The sequence below is a fragment of the Halichoerus grypus genome, chromosome 9, assembly GCF_964656455.1.
Source record: "Halichoerus grypus chromosome 9, mHalGry1.hap1.1, whole genome shotgun sequence".
Classification (NCBI taxonomy): Eukaryota; Metazoa; Chordata; class Mammalia; order Carnivora; family Phocidae; genus Halichoerus; species Halichoerus grypus.
Window position 1 is genome coordinate 111,182,855 of NC_135720.1, and position 21,247 is coordinate 111,204,101.

A 21,247-nucleotide genomic window follows, 5' to 3' on the forward strand; every position below is an offset into this window, starting at 1 on the left:
CCCCATTTTACAGATGAGGAACTCAAATTCAGAGCAGCTAAAGCAACTGGCCCAAGGTCACACAGCAAGAAAGTTACAAAACAAGGATGTGAATTCAGGTCTATCTGGCAGTAAAGAATGATTCCAAACCTTTCACTAAGCCAGGCCCCCTCAGGACCGTGATGAACCGACCCACTGAGGTTAAGTGGAGCCTTTCCTGGCTACTGACCACAGGGACAGCACAACACTACAAGGCCCCAGGAAAAAGGATACATTGGAGAAATGTAGCAAGCCACACATCTCACATTTCGGAGAAAAATCTTAGCTAAACTTCAGCCCCCCCAACCCCCAACCAATTTAAAAGAACTAGAAGAGCCCAGCACATGCCCTCACACAAGGTTTTCCAGCCCAGCTCTAGCCACAGGCCTTACCTTACACTGCAACACACTGTGAAGCAGCTCTTCCCCACAAAACTCTGTCTCGTCTTCAATAACCATCTTTCTCTACAGAAAGAAGAAAATAATCGATAATGACCACGTATGATTGCAGTTGGGGGGAATGAATAGAGAAACGAGGGTTCTAAGTGAGTAGAGCAAGAAGGGGCTTGAGTCTCTGCCAAGAACATCAATCCCTGAGGGGCGGGAAAGAGAAAATCCTAAATCCCTCTGGCTATGCTCCAGATGGCTGTGAGATGAAGCAGCCCCCTGGGTGCTCTGACTAGAGCACCATATGGATACAAGACTCATGAATGCTGAGGCTGAGAAAAGCAAACAGGAAGGAAACATTCAAGCTGTCTGCCCCCAGAGCATGGAGGCAGAAGGATGGAAACTGCCCTAAATGACAGAAACCGGTCCTTCAACCAGGAAGCCTCCTGATCTGTGAGGGCTACAACTGTAGGGCACCAGGCACTGACCTGGTAGCATCAGAGATAACAAGGGCCCAAGAGACCCTCACAGGGGTGTCAAATCCAACCTCATGGCTGAGTGAGGCTATCTCTAAACAAATGATGTTCAAACTTGGGAGTTCTCAAGTTTTACATATTTCAAAACGACTGAGGACCCCAAAGAGCTTTTGTTTATGTGGGGGATATATACATATCAACATTTATTATTAGAAACTGAGACCATTCTTATTTATTCAGTGTAAAAGAATGCATTATGTTAACATAAATAACATATTTTTATGAAAAATAACTATATTTCCCCAAAAGACTTTTAATGAGAAGAGTGGCACTGTTTTTCATTTTTACAAATCTCTTACTATCTGGCTTAATATAAGATGGCTAGAATCTCCTCTCTGCATTTGCATTCAACTGGTAGTGATATAGCCTCTGGAAGACTCCACTGGACACTTGTGACAGAATGAGTGAAAAAAAGCAAGTAACTTTCCAGTACCATTATGAAAATAACTTTGACCCTGTAGAGCCCTTGAAAGGGTCCTGGGAGATCCCCAGGGGGCCCTACACTTTGAGAACTGCTCTCTAGACCATACTGATTTGGTAGCTATGTACTTTATTCTTAGTTTTCCAGAAGGAGATTAAACAAATTCCCTCTGTAAAAACTCCCTCATTATTTTCAGAGGACAGGGACAGTGTCTTTTCATCTACCTGGAACAGTGCCCAGCAGTGACGAGAATATACACAAATGTATAATCTACTCTAAAAAGCATCCATGAGGAAGACAGAAGTTATGCATTTTGTGCTGCCTTGCAAGTTAAATGACTAGGAGAAAAAAACCCTGTCACATCTCCCAGGGGCATATCTGTAAAGCCCTTGACACACCACCTTGACAAAACTTTATTCTTGCCAGAATGGTCAGATTCACATTTTTCTTAAACTATGAGTATACATACATACACACTGGACTCAAGAAGAAAAGTCAGGAGGTAAGTGCCAAGAATTCAGGGTACATTTTCCTGAAATCCTACCTTTCCCACAACCATCCAATCGCTCATTTCCTGAGTGTCAGGAATTTCAGTGGTACATTCTGGAAACCATGACACCTGCTCACAGGCACTGGGCTACAAACAAAAAAGAGGCAAGTCAGTCAGGGAAGATGGCCCCTCAGGGCTATGCCCCAACTTGCCAGGGCTTCCCCAAAACAATCAAAAGGGACTCAGACAGATGGAAGGGCCTGGGAAGCTGAGGCCAAATGTGCTGGTCAGACATGAGAACTGAGCCAGGACACTGAAGGTTAACTTTGGAAGGCCAGATACAGTTTTAGTTTGAATCTTCAGCAACTTCCCAAACTTCAAAGTTTCTTTCATTTATTCCAATATTATTTCATAAATACGTACTGTGGGCTAAGTACTCAGAATGCAGTTAAAAAGACATGGTCCTTGACCCAGGGGCCTACAATCATAGCACTGGGGACACACAGAAGTACACACAGGATATAAGTCTATGAAAAGGTAATTATACCAGGAAGACCCAATGGCAATGAGTCTCACCTCCTGATGCCTTTCAAAGTGTTATTCACAAATAGGATTCCTTGCCTATTTATTCCCAGGGCAGAAACTGGCATCTCAATGGTGCTTTCTCTTAATTTTTGAATTACATTACACATTAGAAATATCTGCAGTCTTTTTTTTTTTTTAAAGACTTTATTTATTGTTAAGTAATCTCTACACCCAACATGGAGCTCAAACTCACAACCCTGAGATCAAGAGTTGCATGCTCCATCAACTTAGCTAGCCAAGCATCCCTCTGCTGTTCTTTTAAAAAGTACTGATAACAAGGCCTCACCCTCAGAGTATATGACTCTGTCAGTCTGAGGCAGAAACTGGGTATAATCACATTTTTTAGAAGACCCCAGATGATTCTAAGGTGCAGCCAGGACTATGTTCACTGAGCTAGAGACATGGATTATAAAACCTAAACAGGTGACTAACCTGCATGGCAGCTCTACACCCTGCCTCCCAAGCAAGTGTGGAGAAGAGATTCACCATTGCAAATTGAAGCAATGTGATCAAAGGTAATATTACATGCTCTGAAAGGCATAAAATGGTAACACAATGCAAGGTCTTGAGGGCAAGCCAACCATCAACAACAGAGAAAAAGTTTAAAAATTTACGGAAGCCCTTTTGTCCATGAATCTGGCAGTGAATCATGGCTCCCCCCACCCCCCACCCTCAATCAAATCCATCACCTTTAACCACTTATAAATGGTTATAAGTTATAAACTCTATGGGGAAGAAAGCGCATGTACACTTGGGATGTCCCTTTGGAGAGAATAAGCCAGACTCAATCTCCCCATAGAAGCGTGAACATCAAGAGCAAAAATGGACTGCAAAGTGGACTCTGTCTGAAGGGTCAAACCTTGCACTCTAAAATCCTGCGCTGCAGAAGCCACCAGGCACTTCCTCTGCAGTGACTCCAGGACTGGACAGTCACCTGAGGCGACCCAGACTCATCTCCCTTAAAGAAGTGGATACCAACTAATAGTTAAGCCAAACTCGTAACCAAGAAATAGGGCATCTTTTGTAGGAGAAAAACTGATTCACGGTAAATGATAATTAGGAGAGCCCTGCCTCAAAAAGGGATTTCAATAGCCTGTCTCCATTAAAAGTAGAGATTTTATGGGTGAATTTGAGATTCTGAGTTTAGCTAAGTTAATTCTAATTCTGCCCCACTATGAGGATCAGGATTCTTTACTGGTTTTCATACAAATGAGGACACGAAAAGCACCATGAATTTCTGAGGTAAAAACCAATCACAAATATTTACCCTATTCTGCACTGTCTCATCTGCTATTCTGCTGGTCTCGACTCCCCACAACTACAAGGCAACACAGCAGGACCACCACCAGAAGCCATTAGCTCCTGGCTTGTCAGCATCTTACTCTGAAGCCTTATTAGGCTTTTATCATGTGCAATTCATGGGAGTTCTTTCCTGAACTGGAACATCAGAGAGACAAATAAAATATCAATTCTCCAGAGTTCAGAGCACATGTGAAGCTCAACTACACCAGCTACGTAGAAGACGAGACATTTGTGTTCTATTTTCTCTAGTTTCAACTCTATAACGGCAATATTTCATCATTATTTTTAATTGTTTCATTATACCCACTTTGAATCCTCTGTGAAATAAGATAGGACATATATAAATGAATAAAAATAAAATCTCAACATCATCTGTGCCATGAAAAAGGATAGGAGTCTCTTTTGGTAGTTGGGGTTAAAACAAACTGGTATCCAAGCAGATAAGCAGACTAAACCCAAAAGAGGAAAGCTATGCAGTACAAACACACACCTACATAGAGCTGGGGTGCCATAAACCTATAGAGGTGCAGGACATTAGAGGGCACCTAATCCAGTCATTCACCCAATGGGAGAGCGGGTCCTCATTCAACCCCTTTGAAGCCTTTCAGCAGAGGGAACTCATTACCTTGTGAGGTACCTTAGCCACTAGTGGAAAGGTGTATCTATTTATTAAAGTCCTTTCTGGAGCCAAACTCTGCCGTCCAGCATCTTCTACCCACTGGTCTTTAATAGAAAACAAATCCACACCCTAGCATATCTCCCCCAGTATCTTTCTCCTGTTTCCATTCCAGACATCTGCAGTACTTTCCATGTAAAAACTCAGTTCTAATTCCCACTGCCTCTGGAGACTTCTAGTTTGTTAACATGGCTACTTAAACCATGCATATGAAAACACAAGTTGGCTTTCCTGTCTCCTCCTCCCCTCACCAGTTACCTCTGGCTCATCTCGCCAGTCCACATTCAGCTCTTGATCAAAGCCTTGCAGTGTCAGACCCAAGCCTCTTCGACCTTTCTGATTAGAGGCCTCAACGATGTCCTTCCGACCCTGGCTGTATTTACCCAATCCTTCACCTTCCCTGAAGCCCATCTTGGCCTGAAAAAGAGACAAAATAGAGCATTTATATAAATAAACAGATAATAATGGAGCACTTATATAAACAAACATTTACTCAGCCCCTGCCATGTGTCAGATATTATGCTAAAGTCTGAGAAACAGAGGAGTAAGGCTGGAAGTTTTCCATCTAGCCTAATGAAGAAAATAAGCATAAATAAGTAACTGCAGTTTAACTGTGGGCCCAGTGGCTATCTACTCTGGAGGTGAAAGTCTAGGGCAACCAGAAGTTGGATAAATGAGAAGGCACCTCATAGCTGTAATTAAAAGCACCAAGAGCACTTAATGAATCTCATTGGACATCTGCACAACTACCCTTCCAATTAATTTGTCTGATTAAGTGAAAAGTAGATCTAGAGTTGAGTTGATAAAGAGAACATAATTTACAATGGAACTGCTTCAAGCAGCAACTCTACCTTATCCTCAGCCACTCAAATAACCTTATTAGGTAAAGACAATGAGGGCTTGCAGGAGCCCACTTAATCAAGATATTAACTGAAAACTCACTTCATGTAAAATTGAGGTATGGACCATAAGTACCATAAGTACCATAAGTACCATAAGATACTGGACAGGAACTTTCTTTTTTTTCTTTTTTGAGGCGGGGGGGTGGGGGAGAGGGAAAGAGAGAATCCCAAGCAGGCTCCACGCCCAGCACAGAGCCCAATGCGGGGCTCAGTCTCACGACCCTGAGATCATGACCTGAGCTGAAACCAAGAGTCAGACACTTAACTGATTGAGCCACCCAGGCGCCCTGGGAACATTTTTTTAAATGTCACAACTGTCCATAAGCTCATACTAAACTCTAGAGTCACTGGGCCCAGTTATATACCCCCAAAATCAGAGACCCAAATCCCAAACCCCAAGGATCCTTGTCTGATAAAATAACTCCAATCCTAAGAAAATGTAATCCCCCCTTGAAGGTCTATATTCCCTTTGGAAGGGGCATTACCAACTCAAGAGTTGGACAGAATTTCTATAGTAGCCACAAATCTCTCCCCAGGTCAAAAAGGCTGACTGAGGGGTACCCTCTCTTTCTTTGCCCCCGCCCTCCCACTCTCTCTCTCAAATAAATAAATAAATCTTTAAAAACAAAAACAAAAGTCACAAACCTCCCCATTGTCCACTTCCCCAAAATTTGTGGCCCCCAAACTAGAATCCTATGACCTCAGAAGTGGCAGTTCTCATTCTTAAATGAATCCAAAAGAAAATGGAGGAGTTAAATACCTATAATATTAAAGCTAGCCAGAAAGCAAACTTGGATTTCCCTAACCTTTGTGCACTTACACTGAAGTTTGATCAGGAAAGTGAGCAGGTCTTCCTAGTCACTTTCCTTCTTCTGGTATATCAATGGGGTATAGAATTTGGGAAGGAAAACTGGATCTTCTTTTCAAAGTCATATAAAAGATTGTACTACTCTCATTTATTTTGGGCACTCAGGAGTGAGCAGGATTTTAGTCATTTCTCTTGAGATCATTCACTAGAGCAAAAACTCACATCATGAAGCATCTTTACCCAACCACACATGTCCATGTGCAGGGAAGTACGTTCACGTGTACTCATGGTAAGCTTTCATTACTAAGGAGACCAAAGGGTGATCCAGCTCTGGACAAGACAGGACAAGTAGGCCTGCACAGCCACTTCCCATGGATGATTCAGATGTGACAGATATTTCTATTAAGGGGGCCACACACTCTACTAAATTTCAGTAGCTGGAAAGCAGAGGAAAAACTCATGCCATAGCTTTTCTTTTCACACCAATACAATTTCCCTTCTCTTATTCTGCTGGTGGAGCTTTAGAAACCCAACCCAAGCACTGACATACCATAAGCTTCTGGGAGACACTATTATACATGGAATAGCGAGAAGAAGTTCCCTCCACAAGGGAGTCTGCTTTGAATGCATCGTCAAAAGAGTCAGAGCTATGTTGCTTCCCCTCAGTCTCACTGTCAGACCCACTTAGGCTCGTGGTAGATGCTGGAAAAGAAAAAAAAAGAAAATGCTCAGGTGAGTTTAGGGCACCAAGTATCCTCAAGAAGTCCAAGTTTCATTTATTCAACTAGTGTTCAGTATATGCATTCCATACATCAACTTCATAAAATGACCCAGGGTTAACTGTATTCTCTACCTCTTACTATGTTATCTTGGGCAAGTCACTAAAAGTTCCTAATGGTACCTGACACACGATGGGAGCTCAAAATATCAGGTGTCCTGTCCCACCCTTTCAATTTTTCTCCTATAAAACTGAGATGGTAATACCTACCTCATGGGTTTGTATGAAAATGAAATAATGTGTTTGAAAGTACACCGTCAAATATAAAATGTATTTATTGAAGATACGATTGTTATTTCTGCTGCTTATTATTTGAACATCAACTTCCAAACATGGATACCTAGCTCCATTTTCAACAATTCTTTTTTTTTTTTTTTTAAGATTTTATTTATTTGACAGAGAGAGACACAGCAAGAGAGGGAACACAAGCCGGGGGAGTGGGAGAGGGAGAAGCAGGCTTCCCACAGAGCAGGGAACCCGATGCAGGGCTTGATCCCAGGACCCTGGGACCACGACCTGAGCCGAAGGCAGACGCTTAACGACTGAGCCACCCAGGCGCCCCTATTTTCAACAATTCTATCATGGGACTAACAGTTTCTGATTGTTTAATCTCCTAGTTTCCTTTGTTTTCACAGTCCTTTAAACTTACAGGTAAGAGGATTTATAGCACTGCCCCAAAGAAGAGCTGGCTCACAGATGAGCTGTGACTTTTTTTTTTTTTAAGATTTCATTTATTTGACACAGAGAAAGCAACAGCGAGAGAGGGAACACAAGCAGGGGGAGTGGGAGAGGGAGAAGCAGGCTTCCCACCGAGCAGAGAGCCCGATGCAGGGCTCGATCCCAGGACCCTGGGATCATGACCTAAGCCGAAGGCAGACGCTTAACGACTGAGCCACCCAGGCGCCCCAAGCTGTGACATTTTAGAGGAGTAACTGTTCTCTTTCCATCACCACCCTGCCCTACACACACTAAACTATCTGCGTTGATGAGTCAAAGCCTGGCTGCTTGTGGGAGGTGTTGAGGAAAGGCAGCCGTGTAAAACAATTCTTCAGAGATCATGATGGTCACAATTCAAGTATTCAGAACTTGCAATGACATCATAATTCTAAAGTCTATCTGCACTGATCCGTCCACTTCCCCATGAGAACACAAACTTGTTCAGGGTTAACATTTGAGAAAAACCAAATGCTCTTCCCTAGCCCCCCAGGCCCAGCTCTCCCTCGCACTGTGCTCCAGGGGCAGCAGCACCACCAGCACAGCACCCATCACAGACGCCATCCCACTGGCCAGGGTCCCTCCTGGAGAGCGGGAACTGTGTCCCACTCAACTTTCCATCTCCAACACCTGGATTGAGTCTTCCCATTTAATAAAACTTAAGTATTCACTAGAATGAATTTTTAAAAAAATTTAAGTCTTGATTGATGGCCTCAATATACTAATTACTAATACATTTGTTTATAGAATGAGGCAAGTACAAAGTAATCTATGAGTTGTAACATACTTAAATTTTCCTTTCAACAGTTTCATATAGAAGAGAAAACTTGAAAATAGTAATACCCATAGGACAAAATTTGTACTATTACCAAAAATAGCTTCAAGTCTCATTTAGGTACATTTAACTTTGTTCCAGTGTTAAAACTTTGACAAAGATGATTTTTTTTTTTTTTAAGATTTCATTTATTTATTTGACAGAGAGAGACACAGCAAGAGAGGGAACACAAGCAGGGGGAGTGGGAGAGGGAGAAGCAGGCTTCCCGCCGAGCGGGGAGCCCAATGTGGGGCTCGATCCCAAGACCCTGGGACCATGACCTGAGCCCAAGGCAGACGCTTAACGACTGAGCCACCCAGGCGCCCCGACGAAGACGGTTTTAAATAAAGCTGCTTTATAACCTGGCGCCATTTAAAAAAAAAAAAATTAAGTCTTTACACTTTAAAAAAAGGTTAAACAACAACAAAGAGTTTAAGCATGAGTATGAAATGCCTATATCTTAATAGAGAACTGGGCCTTCCTAGGACTATTATTTAAGAACTCCCATTCCCGGGCGCCTGGGTGGCTCAGTCGTTAAGCGTCTGCCTTCGGCTCAGGTCATGATCCCAGAGTCCTGGGATCGAGTCCCGCATCAGGGTCCCTGCTCCGCGGGAAGTCTGCTTCTCCCTCTGCCTCTCTCTCTCTCTCTCTCTCTCTCTCTCTCTCTGTCTCTCATGAATAAATAAATAAAATCTTAAAAAAAAAGAACTCCCATTCCCCCACCCCTCCGGCCAGTAGGCTGAAATAGGATATCTATCAGACCTGTCAAGAGAACAAAACACTGGTATTAATTGATCAGACAACACTTTGGCTCAGGACATGTTCTATAAAAGGTCCATGCTATATACAATGGGGCACTCTCCTAAAGAAATAATCCTACCCTCAAAGAGTTTAAAAATCAGATAACTAAGGTCCAGGTTGAAAATGGTGGTGGCAGCTGGGTCCTGGGTTTCTGGGCTGCTAGGTCGGTCTGGGGCACAGCTGGGGCAGTCCATGTTGAGTGGCACCCACGGCAATGAGGAGGGCTCAGCTCAGATGTGGAAGGCCCTCTCCTACTTCATAGCACATCCTGGTGTGGGAGTGAGTATGATGAATGTCATCCTGAAGTCACATCACGGAGAGCACAGAGAACCCTGAGTTTGTCGCCTACCCCCATCTCTGCAACAGGTCCAAGCCCTTTCCCTGGGGAGATGGTAGTCACACTGTATTCCATAAGTCTCACATGAATCCACTTCCAACCACCTATGAAAATGAATAGAGAGAACCTGGACCACTACCCAGTGGGGACCACAGCACTGGTTTGGACCATGACTCTGCACGAGGACCAGAAAAGTATATGGGACCTCAAGCTCACCTTCTTTACTTGCGTCAAATGATGACCAGTATACTGATCTTCCATCTTGTGTTTATGGCAGGAGATGGCTTAAATAAATAACTTAGATTGGTCAATGAAAAAAAAAATTAAAATAATAAAAATTTTAAAAAACAAAAATCAGATAGCTAAAATAAATATGCGGTTTTTTTCTTTTAGAAATATAACATTTTGCAGAAGAAAGAAAAGGCCTATGACATGTTTGAAAAAATTAGAATAAACTTAAAACCAACATTCTGGCTCCTAAGCAGTTAGCAAGAAATGTTGGTTGAGAATATCCCTATATGAGAGACACCAAATCTACCCCTACCTCTTTTTTTTTTTAGACTTTATTTATTTGAGAGACAGAGAGCACGAGCAGCATGGGGGAGGGGGGTGCAGACAAGCAGACTCCCCACTGAGCAAGGAGCCCGATGTGGGGCTCTATCCCAGGACCCTGGGATCATGACCTGAGCAGAAGACAGACGCTTAACTGACTGAGCCACCCAGGCAACTGTACCCCTTCCTCTTAGGAAGCTATCCAATTCCCTCAATAAGGAGCTGACTTGCTTACACAGACCAACGCAGCACACGTCACAGAGTGCCAGAGAGTGCCACTCAGAAGGAAAGACCCAGAACATTAACATAAGAGTAACCATGGAAACTGTGAGGTGAGGTTATATTTATTTTCTGTTTTGCACTTTTCTGCATTTTCTGTGTGAGAAATAAGATTCATTTGAAATAAAATTCATTTGAAAATTAGAGTAAAAAAATAAAGCTATAAAGAAATAAAGTACCATTCCTTGAGAAGAATTTGGTTCCTTTCCAGACCAAGCTTGAGAGGACAGCAGATCTAAGGGGAAAGACTTCTCGAGTGGCTCAAGTCTAACCGTGGGTCTCTCATCTATTATCTCCCATGCAGGGGAAAGAGACACACTCTACAAGAGAGGGCCCACATGCTAAAGAACCGTGCTTCCAAAGGTGAAGCTTCTCTTCACTCAGTCGCTTCCATGCCTTCAATCTGTACTGACTGGTACAGAAAGAGGAGGTACCAGGAATGTGGGTGGCTCCCTGAGCACAGCCCTAAAGTTTCTTTCTGTGTAACCCAGGGATCTGGGGTCCTGACTAACCAGAAGCTACAATGTTAGATCAGTTATTATTCCTTTCACCGGCTTTCTGGGGATTCATAAGTCAACCTACGAAAAGGTTAGGAAAACCTGGTATCCTTATCAAAGGAGAGTGTGCCCTTGGTCCAGCTCTAGGTGGAGTTGCCAGGCTGTCAAGTTTGCTTGAGGACCCAGCTGTGGGCACTCATCAATGGTATGAACATCATTCCTCGGCATGCAGGGTACAAACCACCCTCAGATCTCAAAGAGAAATCTTTTGTTTTCTTTGTCTTCATACCATTCTTGGACCAAAATGACAGGGGGAACCAAATTTGGGTGGAGGGCTCATTAGGCAAATCAGTGGTGACTCTGGTGCAAAATATCAGCACCAGGCTCTGGGACAGAGATCGTTCCACTTCATTCCCCTTCCCTAGGTGCTACCCAGTGTACATGTGTGTACCCAGTGAGGTCTGAGAGTGAGGTCAACGGAAGCTAAAATACCATCCTACTAAGCATTTCTTTGTGAGATCAAGAAGTGTGCTGGATAAGCCTCATTTCCCTTTTATTTCATGTGGTATTTGAAGCCAATTCTTAGCCTGACATGATTTAAAACAAAGTTGCCTAGACTAGTCCTGATGCCCACAGCCAGCCACAGCCACTGCCCATTTTCACGCCTGGGCCTTTGGGGCCACACTTTTCAGATGGAAAGGACACAACTGTCATGGCTGCAGCAGTAACTAAAGGGGAGATTTCGTCTCCCAAGACTGATAAGAATTCAGCAAACACTGAGCAGACAATTTTGTAATGAAGATATAAATTAACAGGAGTAATAAGGTCAGTCTATTAAAATGATTCATTTCATTAAGAACTTGCCAAAGCTGGGTGGCATTCCCATTTACCTCCCCAGGAGCTCCCCTTCTAAAACCTAAATAATAAACATTATTTAGAGTTTTCATTTAAGATTTCTTCTCCACCTGATAGAAATCATTACTCTTAAGTCATTTTTAAAGATGAAAAGTTCAAAATTTTTCACATAGCAACAGAACAGCAGGGCAAAATTTTTTACATGGCAACAGAACAGTAGGGCAAACATGCCAAGATTAAAAATGACAGTGACAGCACATACAGAGAGGCAGCTCCAACCACTAATGGCCAAGGTGAGCAGCACACAGATAGAGAGGAATAAATTATGGATTTTAATAAATACCACACATCCTGCTTAACAACTGCTGTGGAATATACTCATTCCTGTTTAAAGACTCAATTTCTCCTTCATGCCAGACAAATGGTAATTCGTTAGAGCAATTTAAACAGATACCGATAAAGGAAGTTTTTGATTAAGGTCATGAATCTGGGCTGACAGGAAAGCGATGGTGTTTCAGGGAGAATAGCCTATTTAGGGAAGAATTAAACCTGGTGGAGGGGAAGGCGCTACTAGTGTGGTGCCTGCAAAAGGGCCTGGCAACTTCCAAAGCAACATGCTGTGGGAGGGCCAGGAGCCCACACTGGATACACAGCTAAGGACAAAAGGAAATGGTCTTGGAGTCTAGACTACAGTTTCCCTGAGAGAAACAACCAGAAAGAACAAAATGACCTCTATCTGCCCCTTTTTACTTCAAAAGGTTGTTATTTAGCAGCAAATTTCCAAGAGTTGATTTAGGCTTAAAAACGCCTTCAAACTACTCTTAAAATACTCAAAAGAACACATGATGCCACAGCGGCCATTACAACAACATCTCTTTTTTTCTTTACTCTGGTCACATGTCAATCTCTGACCTGGCAATGCACTTAACTTGTCAATAAAGTAAAATAAACAAACTGATTAAACAGATCTATTAATGAGTCATCACACTGATCTAGTAGAGAAAGCACAAATAAGGCCCAGAAAGACAGAAATAGTAACTACTATTTTTTTGTTTTTCTATGTGTACCCTAAAGAGCATTTTTCAATCATCTGTTCAACAGTATGTCCAGGTAGAAGTGGTTGAAGCAAAAGGAAACACATTTGCTTTAATGCAATGACTGGACTAGGAAAGCTGCATATAAATCTCAGCAGATACACAGCTTCTGGTGAGACAGTAAACTACCAGGGCACACTATCCAGGGGATGCCTAAGAAAAGCCAATTCAGGGGGCACCTGGGTGGCTCAGTCGGTTAAGCGTCTGCCTTCAGCTCAGGTCAGGATCCCAGGGTCCTGGGATCCAGCCCTGAGTCGGGCTCCCTGCTCAGCGGGGAGTCTGCTTTTCTCTCTCCCTCCGCCCCTCTACCCCTCCCCACCAGCTCGCCAGCTCGTGTGCTCCTCTCCCAAATAAATAAAATCTTAAAAGAAAAAAAAGAAAGAAAAGCCAATTCAGAACAGAGATGATATAAATGCTAAGTACTTAATGAAATGATCTTCTGTAGAATGGAGGAGGGATAGGCAAAATGAAAGAAGTGAAGCATTTTAAGCTTCTTGGAAAAGATACTACTATTGCCTTTTTTTTTTTTGTAAAGATTTTTTATTTATTTGACAGAGAGAGAGACAACGAACGAGAGAGGGAATACAAGCGGGGAGTGGGAGAGGGAGAGCCAAGCTTCCCGCTGAGCAGGGAGCCTGATGCGGGGCTCGATCCCAGGACCCTGGGATCATGACCTGAGCTGAAGGCAGACGCTTAACGACTGAGCCACTGAGGCGCCCCCTACTATTGCCTTCTATCAATTCAATTCAGTAAATATTTATTGAGCATTTATTCCACGCCAAGTATGGGATGAGGGGGAGTGGCACAGAGAGCAATCTTGCTGATGAAGACACCAGACTCCAACCCTCAGTTTTTATGACAACAAAAAAGCTAAAATAAGCTAAAACAGGGAAATCTAGCAGTGTTTATTTGCCATTGCCTCCTGCCTCATTTTCAGAAAAAGAAAAAGGACCAGGGGGCCTGGGTGGCTCAGTGGGTTTAGTGTCCAACTCTTGATTTCAGCTCAGGTCATGATCTCAGGGTCATGAGATCGAGCCCCATGTCGGGCTCTCCGTGGAGCCTGCTTAAGAGTCTCTCTCTCAAATTAAGGAGTCAATCCCATTTACAATTGCATCCAAAACCATAAGATACCTAGGAATAAATCTAACCAAAGGGGCAAAGGATCTGTACTCAGAAAACTATAAAATACTCATGAAAGAAATTGAGGAAGACACAAAGAAATGGAAAAACGTTCCATGCTCATGGATTGGAAGAACAAATATTGTGAAGATGTCAATGCTACCCAGAGCAATCTACACATTCAATGCAATCCCCATCAAAATACCATCCATTTTTTTCAAAGAAATGGAACAAATAATCCTAAAATTTGTATGGAACCAGAAAAGACCCCGAATAGCCAGAGGAATGTTGAAAAAGAAAAGCAAAGCTGGCGGCATCACAATTCCGGACTTCCAGCTCTATTACAAAGCTGTCATCATCAAGACAGTATGGTACTGGCACAAAAACAGACACATAGATCAATGGAACAGAATAGAGAGCCCAGAAATGGACCCTCAATTCTATGGTCAACTCATCTTTGACGAAGCAGGAAAGAATATCCAATGGAAAAAAGACAGTCTCTTCAACAAATGGTGTTGGGAAAACTGGACAGCCACATGCAGAAGAATGAAACTGGACCATTTCCTTACACCACACACAAAAATAGACTCAAAATGGTTGAAAGACCTAAATGTGAGGCAGGAGTCCATCAAAATCCTAAAGGAGAACATAGGCAGCAACCTCTTCGACCTCAGCCGCAGCAACTTCTTCCTAGAAACAGCGCCAAAGGCAAGGGAAGCAAGGGCAAAAATGAACTACTGGGACTTCATCAAGATAAAAAGCTTTTGCACAGCAAAAGAAACAGTCAACAAAACCAAAAGACAACCGACAGAATGGGAGAAGATATTTGCAAACGACATATCAGATAAAGGGCTAGTATCCAAAATCTATAAAGAACTTATCAAACTCAACACCCAAAGAACAAATAATCCAATCAAGAAATGGGCGGAAGACACGAACAGACATTTTTCCAAAGACGACATCCAAATGGCCAACAGACACATGAAAAAGTGCTCAACAACGCTTGGCATCAGGGAAATCCAAATCAAAACCTCAATGAGATACCACCTCACACCAGTCAGAATGGCTAAAATTAACAAGTCAGGAAATGACAGATGTTGGCGGGGATGCGGAGAAAGGGGAACCCTCCTACACTGTTGGTGGGAATGCAAGCCGGTGCAGCCACTCTGGAAAACAGTATGGAGGTTCCTCAAAAAGCTGAAAATAGAGCTACCATACGATCCAGCAATTGCACTACTGGGTATTTACCCCAAAGATACAAAAGTAGGGATCAGAAAGGGTACGTGCACCCCGATGTTTATAGCAGCAATGTCCACAATAGCCAAACTGTGGAAAGAGCCAAGATGTCCATCGACAGATGAATGGATAAAGAAGATGTGGTATATATATACAATGGAATATTATGCAGCCATCAAAAGGAATGAGAGCTTGCCATTTGCAATGACGTGGATAGAACTGGAGGGTATTACGCTGAGTGAAATAAGTCAATCAGAGAAAGACATGTATCATATGACCTCACTGATATGAGGAATTCTTAATCTCAGGAAACAAACTGAGGGTTGCTGGAGTGGGGGGTGGGGTGGGAGGGATGGGGTGACTGGGTGATAGATACTGGGGAGGGTATGTGCTCTGGTAAGCGCTGGGAATTGTGCAAGACTGTTGAATCTCAGATCTGTACCTATGAAACAAATAATGCAATATATGTTAAGAAAAAAAAAAGAAGAGGATAGCAGGAGGGGAAGAATGAAGGGGGGAAATCGGAGGGGTAGATGAACCATGAGAGACGATGGACTCTGAAAAACAAACTGAGGGTTCTGGGGTGGGGAGGAGGATGGGTTAGCCTGGTGATGGGTATTAAAGAGGGCACTTCTGCATGGAGCACTGGGTGTTATGCACAAACAATGAATCAAGGAACACTACATCTAAAACTAATGATGTAATGTATGGGGATTAACATAACAATAAAAAAAATTTTAAAAAAAAGAGTCTCTCTCTCCCTCTGCCCCTCCCTCCCTCTCTTTCTTTCATTCCCTCTAAAAAAAAAGAAAAGTACCAAATGGCATATATTGCCAAATGCATGCAAGGTACTGGCCATTTAGATTTCCATTCTGTACACACAACAGCATAGTCAATCCTAACTGACTCACATGGTGCTACCTCCAGAAAAGGTTAACGCTATTAGGTACAATTAAGGGAAATGTGGGGGGGGGGGGTGGACAATCTCAATTCAGTCAATTTTAAAAGCTTGAAATTTAAATCAGACTGGTTCCCTTAAAAGATCCTTAACCATATGCCTCCCTCTACCTGTCAGTTACCCTCTCTTTATCCCAAGAAGATGCCCCCTGAGATCCACTTAGAACTAGATACCTCCAGCACCTGAGTATATTTATTCTCCCAGACATGCTCTCCCTTTTTCCCTTATAGGCCATCTCTCCCAATAAACCAGAGCTCTACCTAAGGAGACTCTACCTTCACCAAGCTGCTCAAATCCCAGCTGAAAAGCAAAACTCCCTTTCTTTAACAGTCCCTAGAACCAGCCACTATGTTTTTGCCTTCCTACTTAGGAAACTCAATTACATACAGCCTTTCTCAGCTATCCTGGAATCCACTGTGACAACTTTAAAGGCACTCACATCTCCACACACAAGGTTGTAAGAGTCTCATTCAACCGGGACCACAGCTGCACCAAATGCTTCAGCTGTACTGCCTGTCAAGCTTCTCTTTCTGAACCAGCTTCTCAGTACAACTGATGAGTAACTGCCCTTCAGTTAGCCTACCACTTGTAAACTGTATTTCCTACCACTCTCAAAGGATGCTTCGCACCCTTTCAGTCACCCATCTGTTGCCAAATTTCATTCTAATTGACCAGTGATCCAGCAAAGGCTCCAAAATGCATGCTGGTGTACTGGGTTGAATACTGTCCCTCCAAAAAGCTATGTCCACTCAGCACCAGGGAACATGATGTTTGGAAATATGGTCTTTTTGCAGATGTAATCAAATTAAAATCATGTAATACTAGATTAGGGTGAGCCCTGATTCAATGACTGATGCCCTTTTAAGAAAAGGAAAATTTGCAACAGACGACACACAGAGGGAAGACAGAGGCAAAGACTGGAGTTATGCTGTTATAAACCAAGAACACCAAGGATTGCCAGCAACCACCAGAAGCTAGAAGAGGCAAGGAAGGATTCTTCCCAAGAGCCTTCAGAGGGAGCATGGCCCTGCTGACACCTGGACTTCAGACATGTAGGCTCCAGAGCTATGGAGAATAAATTTCTGTTGTTTTAAGCCACCCAGTTTGTGGTACTTTGCCCCAGCAGCCCTAGGAAATAAATACAGCTGGCACGTCAAGGTAAATGCAAATGAAGCTGCTTCTAATTGTTTGGTATTTGAAGCAAGCCCCTAGGCACTTACAATTTCTTTCACAGAAAGGCACCTATGGACACTGTGTATGTCCATAACCCTAAAAAACAGGCAAAGCAAAATGTTAGTTTCAACCAGATCAGTGAAATCTTTTGAGCTTAATGTCAACAGTGAACACAGGGATGCTCCAATTCATTTGGGTGTTTCTGATCACAACAGTTGAGGGAATTGAGAAAACAGGTTGCAAAAACCTGAGGGGAATTAGGCCAGAACACTGCAGCAAAGAGCCCATCCCCTGTGAAAGAGCCCCAGGATCATTAACACCAATTAAGAGCACAGGGCACTCAGGGCTCACCACTACTTCCAACTGGTTTAAGGCAGCAAAAGAGTGCCACCTACTGAAAGACCAGCCACAGAACTAAGGCACTACTGTAAAAATTCCAATTCTTTATTTAAAACAAGTTGTCCATTCCTAGTAGAATGGGCAGAAAGGAAGAGAGCCTATAGTCAACATCTCTCATTAGGTTTGTAGAAGTTGCCTGATTTCCCTGAAGGGGCAGCAGACTGTGTTCTGCCCAATTCAGGCACCAGGGATTCAAATAACCAGATGGCCAGCGGCCTCACATCACATGGGCAAGCATACCTTTTGCTGCGTGATTGACGGAAGAGGGAGGTTCGTCATCAGACGTAGAACTGAGGTTCAGGGCAAGCTCTGCAACTCTTTTCTTCTGTTTCTTGATAGGGGCAGTGCATTCTGGATCATTTCTCCTCCTCATTGTTACTGCAACCATAAATCCAGATAGTCAGCTGCCCTTGTCAGAGCAGGGATTCCAAAATATAAATCATCAGTGGGATGGGATTTGGCAATTCCAAACAGCTTCCAGTGTCGGCACTTGAATAGCCTCTTCCTCAAATTGAGGTCCAGGAAGGGTGCTAGCCAAGCTCTAGTCTTCAATAATAGCTGTTAGTTTTACTGGAAAATGTGTGGTGCTCACAGACCAGAGGCCTAAGAGCCTTGACGTCAGATACCAAAAGTCATGGATCAACTCTACAAGCCACAGCAGGAGGAAAAAGCCTTGGGTACTTATTATTCTATACTTATCATGCAACACTGGCCATGTGTGACAACAACGTACACTGGACATTAATTATGAAACCTAATGAGTATCAACCAATATTTCCAAGGTGAAGGGACAATCCCAGAATGATAGCCCCATCACCATTATTATTTTACCAATTAAGAGATTACATAATATGATACAAATACTGGTTCTGGTTTATTTCAGATGTTTAAAAACATGAAAGAATTGGGAAAGTTTTTGATGAGAGTAAGGAATGGAACTGGTTGACTTAGGACTGAGAAAACAGAAGGGTGGGAAAATTATTCAAACTGGAGGTAGCCACATCATAGGACTCTGGTGTAAAAATAATTTTAACACCAACACACCTCCATGAAAAAAGAATGGAGACGATCAGGCACCATGTCACCATCATCCACGCCCATCGGTAGGTACATGAGAGGTAAGCATGGCGGGGGGAAAAATGAGATGGAATGAAGTGATTATGACATCCTGAAACCTTAAGGAATGATCAAGTTAAAGAGTAGTAGTGAATACAGTGTGGTTTACACACAACTGATGGGCTATAAGGAGACTCAGAAAAGAGAAAGAACTCAAAACATAGGAGCAAACAGGTGGGTGACCAGCTGGGCTGCAATTCCTTGAGGAAGGGGAGGTGCAGGGGCACAAAACAGACTTTTAACATGGATCACAGCAGCAAGAGAGCAATGAAATGCAAAGATACCACTGATCCCCTCAACCTCACAAAACCCTGAATCACATGTTTCACTTCTCTACAGCTCAAGGATGAGCAGTCAACCCAATGCATAATCTTATACTAAGGAGGCAGCCTCTTACTAGCCACAGGCAGGGGTTATTTATCTTGGGGAAGAACGGGGGGCCTTGAACAAAGAGAAAGCAAAACGACGTTTCACTTTAAACTACCGTCTTAAATGCCCCCCAAAAGGCCCATAACAAAAGCAAAAAGGCCCATCTGATTCTTAGCGACTCTGGGAGACTGCAAGCACGGGAAACTCAATGTGGACTGCGTTGGGGTGGGTGCAAAAAAAGGAGAGTAAATTGTTGTGTGAAAGGCAGGAGATACTGATGCTCCTCCCCAAACCACCTTAGATGCGGGCCTTGCAAATCACCTACTCCAACCCTCCCGTTTTCCACTGGAAAGAACTGAGGCCCGAGAGGGAAGGCCGCACACCTTAACCAGTGCCCCGCTCAAGTGACCGACACAGGCCAGGAGAATGTGCCCAGGCAGGGAACTTCTACGTGGAAGGCAAAAGGCCTGGTTCTACCTGCTGCTCTCCCAAAAATGGGGTTCAAATCCCCTCTCCAGCCTTCTCTCCCAGGGTGTCGGTTTCGCACTGCCACCCTTATTCACTGAGAGAGGAGATGAGCTCCTATCTCTCCCGGCCACTCTTTTCATTTGGAAACAACGTGAGTGTGTGAATGTGTGCGCAGAGACGTTTGTCGGCGGCAACTCGGGCTGCCGGGAGCTGGAGGGGCAGGTGGGGGGCAGGGGAGGATTGAAGGAAGTGGGGGAGAGAGAAGGGGCGGCGAGGGTCACCACCGCCGGTGCGCGGCCAAGGCGGCGGTGGAGGGGAGAGGGATGCTGAGCCCGCGCGCCCGCCCGCCCGCTCGCTCCCCCCAGGCCGCGCGTCGGCACTCACGCTGAGGGGAGAGGGTGAGCTGCCTGGGAGCGGAGAGGGGGGGCTCAGGCCGCCGTTGCCGCCGCCGCCGCCGCCACCAGGCCTGGCCCTGCCGCTGCCAGAGCCGCCGCCTCCTCCCTCAGTTTCGTTTCCCCACCAGCCAGCCTGGTCCGCCGGCCGCGCTGTCGCGCTCGGGTCCCGCCCTGCGGGCTGCGCAGCTTGATGACGTCACGGGCAGCCCGCGCCCTCCGCGCGGCCGGGTCCTGGCCCCGGGGTAGAAGACACAGGTTCGGGCCCGCCCCACCCCCACCAGGGCCGTCCAGGGCGCCTGCGCGGAAGAGCCTACGGGGAAGGATACAAAGCAAAAGTAACAGAGTTATCTTCTCTTCTCGCTCTAGGGACGAGAAACAAATATAAAAATTAAAAGAGCAGGTGTCGTCACATCACCTCATTTCACTTGTTCTCATTATTATTTTCATTTTTAAAGATTAAGAGCAAGTTGAGAGAGGTAAACGGTGCGGTGAACTGGCTCAGCGCAGAAACCTAGTGTTCTTGTTCACTGCTGTATCCGCAACATCCTGCGTATAATACATCTTCAACAGATGTTGAACGAAGGTCGGGAGGAGAGAAGGAATGCTGCCTATGGCATCTTACCATATGGAAACAGATGGTTTCCCATCCCAAACCCCTCTTCCAGTTTTCTGGCCAATATGGCCAAAAGTCTGCGGAACATCCTCAGTCAGTCACTTCACACCCATAAATTCAAATCTGACTTTATGTTTTCCTGTAAGCCTGCTCTTTTTCCAGTGAATGGCATCACCATTCATCCTGTTGGTCCAACTGGAAATCTGAGATGGCCCCATCTCCCTCATTTCCCAGAGCCTCCAATATGAGGCTTCACCGAGTTTACCACCTAATTGCCTCCCAAATCTATACATTCTTCTCCACCCCATTGCCACAACCCATGCACTCACCTTCTCTGGACAGGATTTCTCCAATAATCTCCAAATCATTGTTCCTGTCTCCAGTGGTGATGCCTGTAGTGTAGAATTTTAAAAAATTTATTCTGATTCTGTCACAACCTATCAATGATTAAAACTCATCAATGACTTCCCATTTCTCTTAGGGTGAAGTTAATGTCTTTAAGATGGCTACAAAATGTCAGTCTGACCCAGTCTGCAGTCCTGCCTTATGTTACTGG

At 44.1% G+C, this 21,247-nt stretch overlaps 1 protein-coding gene and 1 pseudogene across 4 annotated transcripts in view; one reads left to right on the forward strand and one right to left on the reverse strand.

Moving 5' to 3' along the window:
* The window catches only part of CMTR1 (cap methyltransferase 1), a 51,453-nt gene extending 31,193 nt beyond the window's left edge, over positions 1 to 20,260 (reverse strand). The window contains exons 1-6 of one of the 4 annotated variants that reach the window (XM_078055387.1): positions 20,068 to 20,260; positions 17,971 to 18,108; positions 6,675 to 6,826; positions 4,673 to 4,831; positions 1,906 to 1,998; positions 411 to 482 (exon numbers count right to left, since the gene is read on the reverse strand). In XM_078055387.1, the coding sequence (XP_077911513.1) occupies positions 411 to 482; positions 1,906 to 1,998; positions 4,673 to 4,831; positions 6,675 to 6,826; positions 17,971 to 18,103 (609 nt within the window). In that variant the 5' untranslated portion in view covers positions 18,104 to 18,108; positions 20,068 to 20,260. Of the gene's footprint in view, positions 1 to 410; positions 483 to 1,905; positions 1,999 to 4,672; positions 4,832 to 6,674; positions 6,827 to 9,784; positions 9,843 to 17,970; positions 18,109 to 20,067 lie in introns of those variants that run through there. The other 3 variants (XM_078055386.1, XM_036074356.2, XM_078055389.1) reach the window with 3 other exon arrangements.
* LOC118524266 (cytochrome c oxidase subunit 6A1, mitochondrial pseudogene) lies at positions 9,287 to 9,707 on the forward strand (annotated as a pseudogene).
* Positions 20,261 to 21,247: the final 987 nt, after the last annotated feature.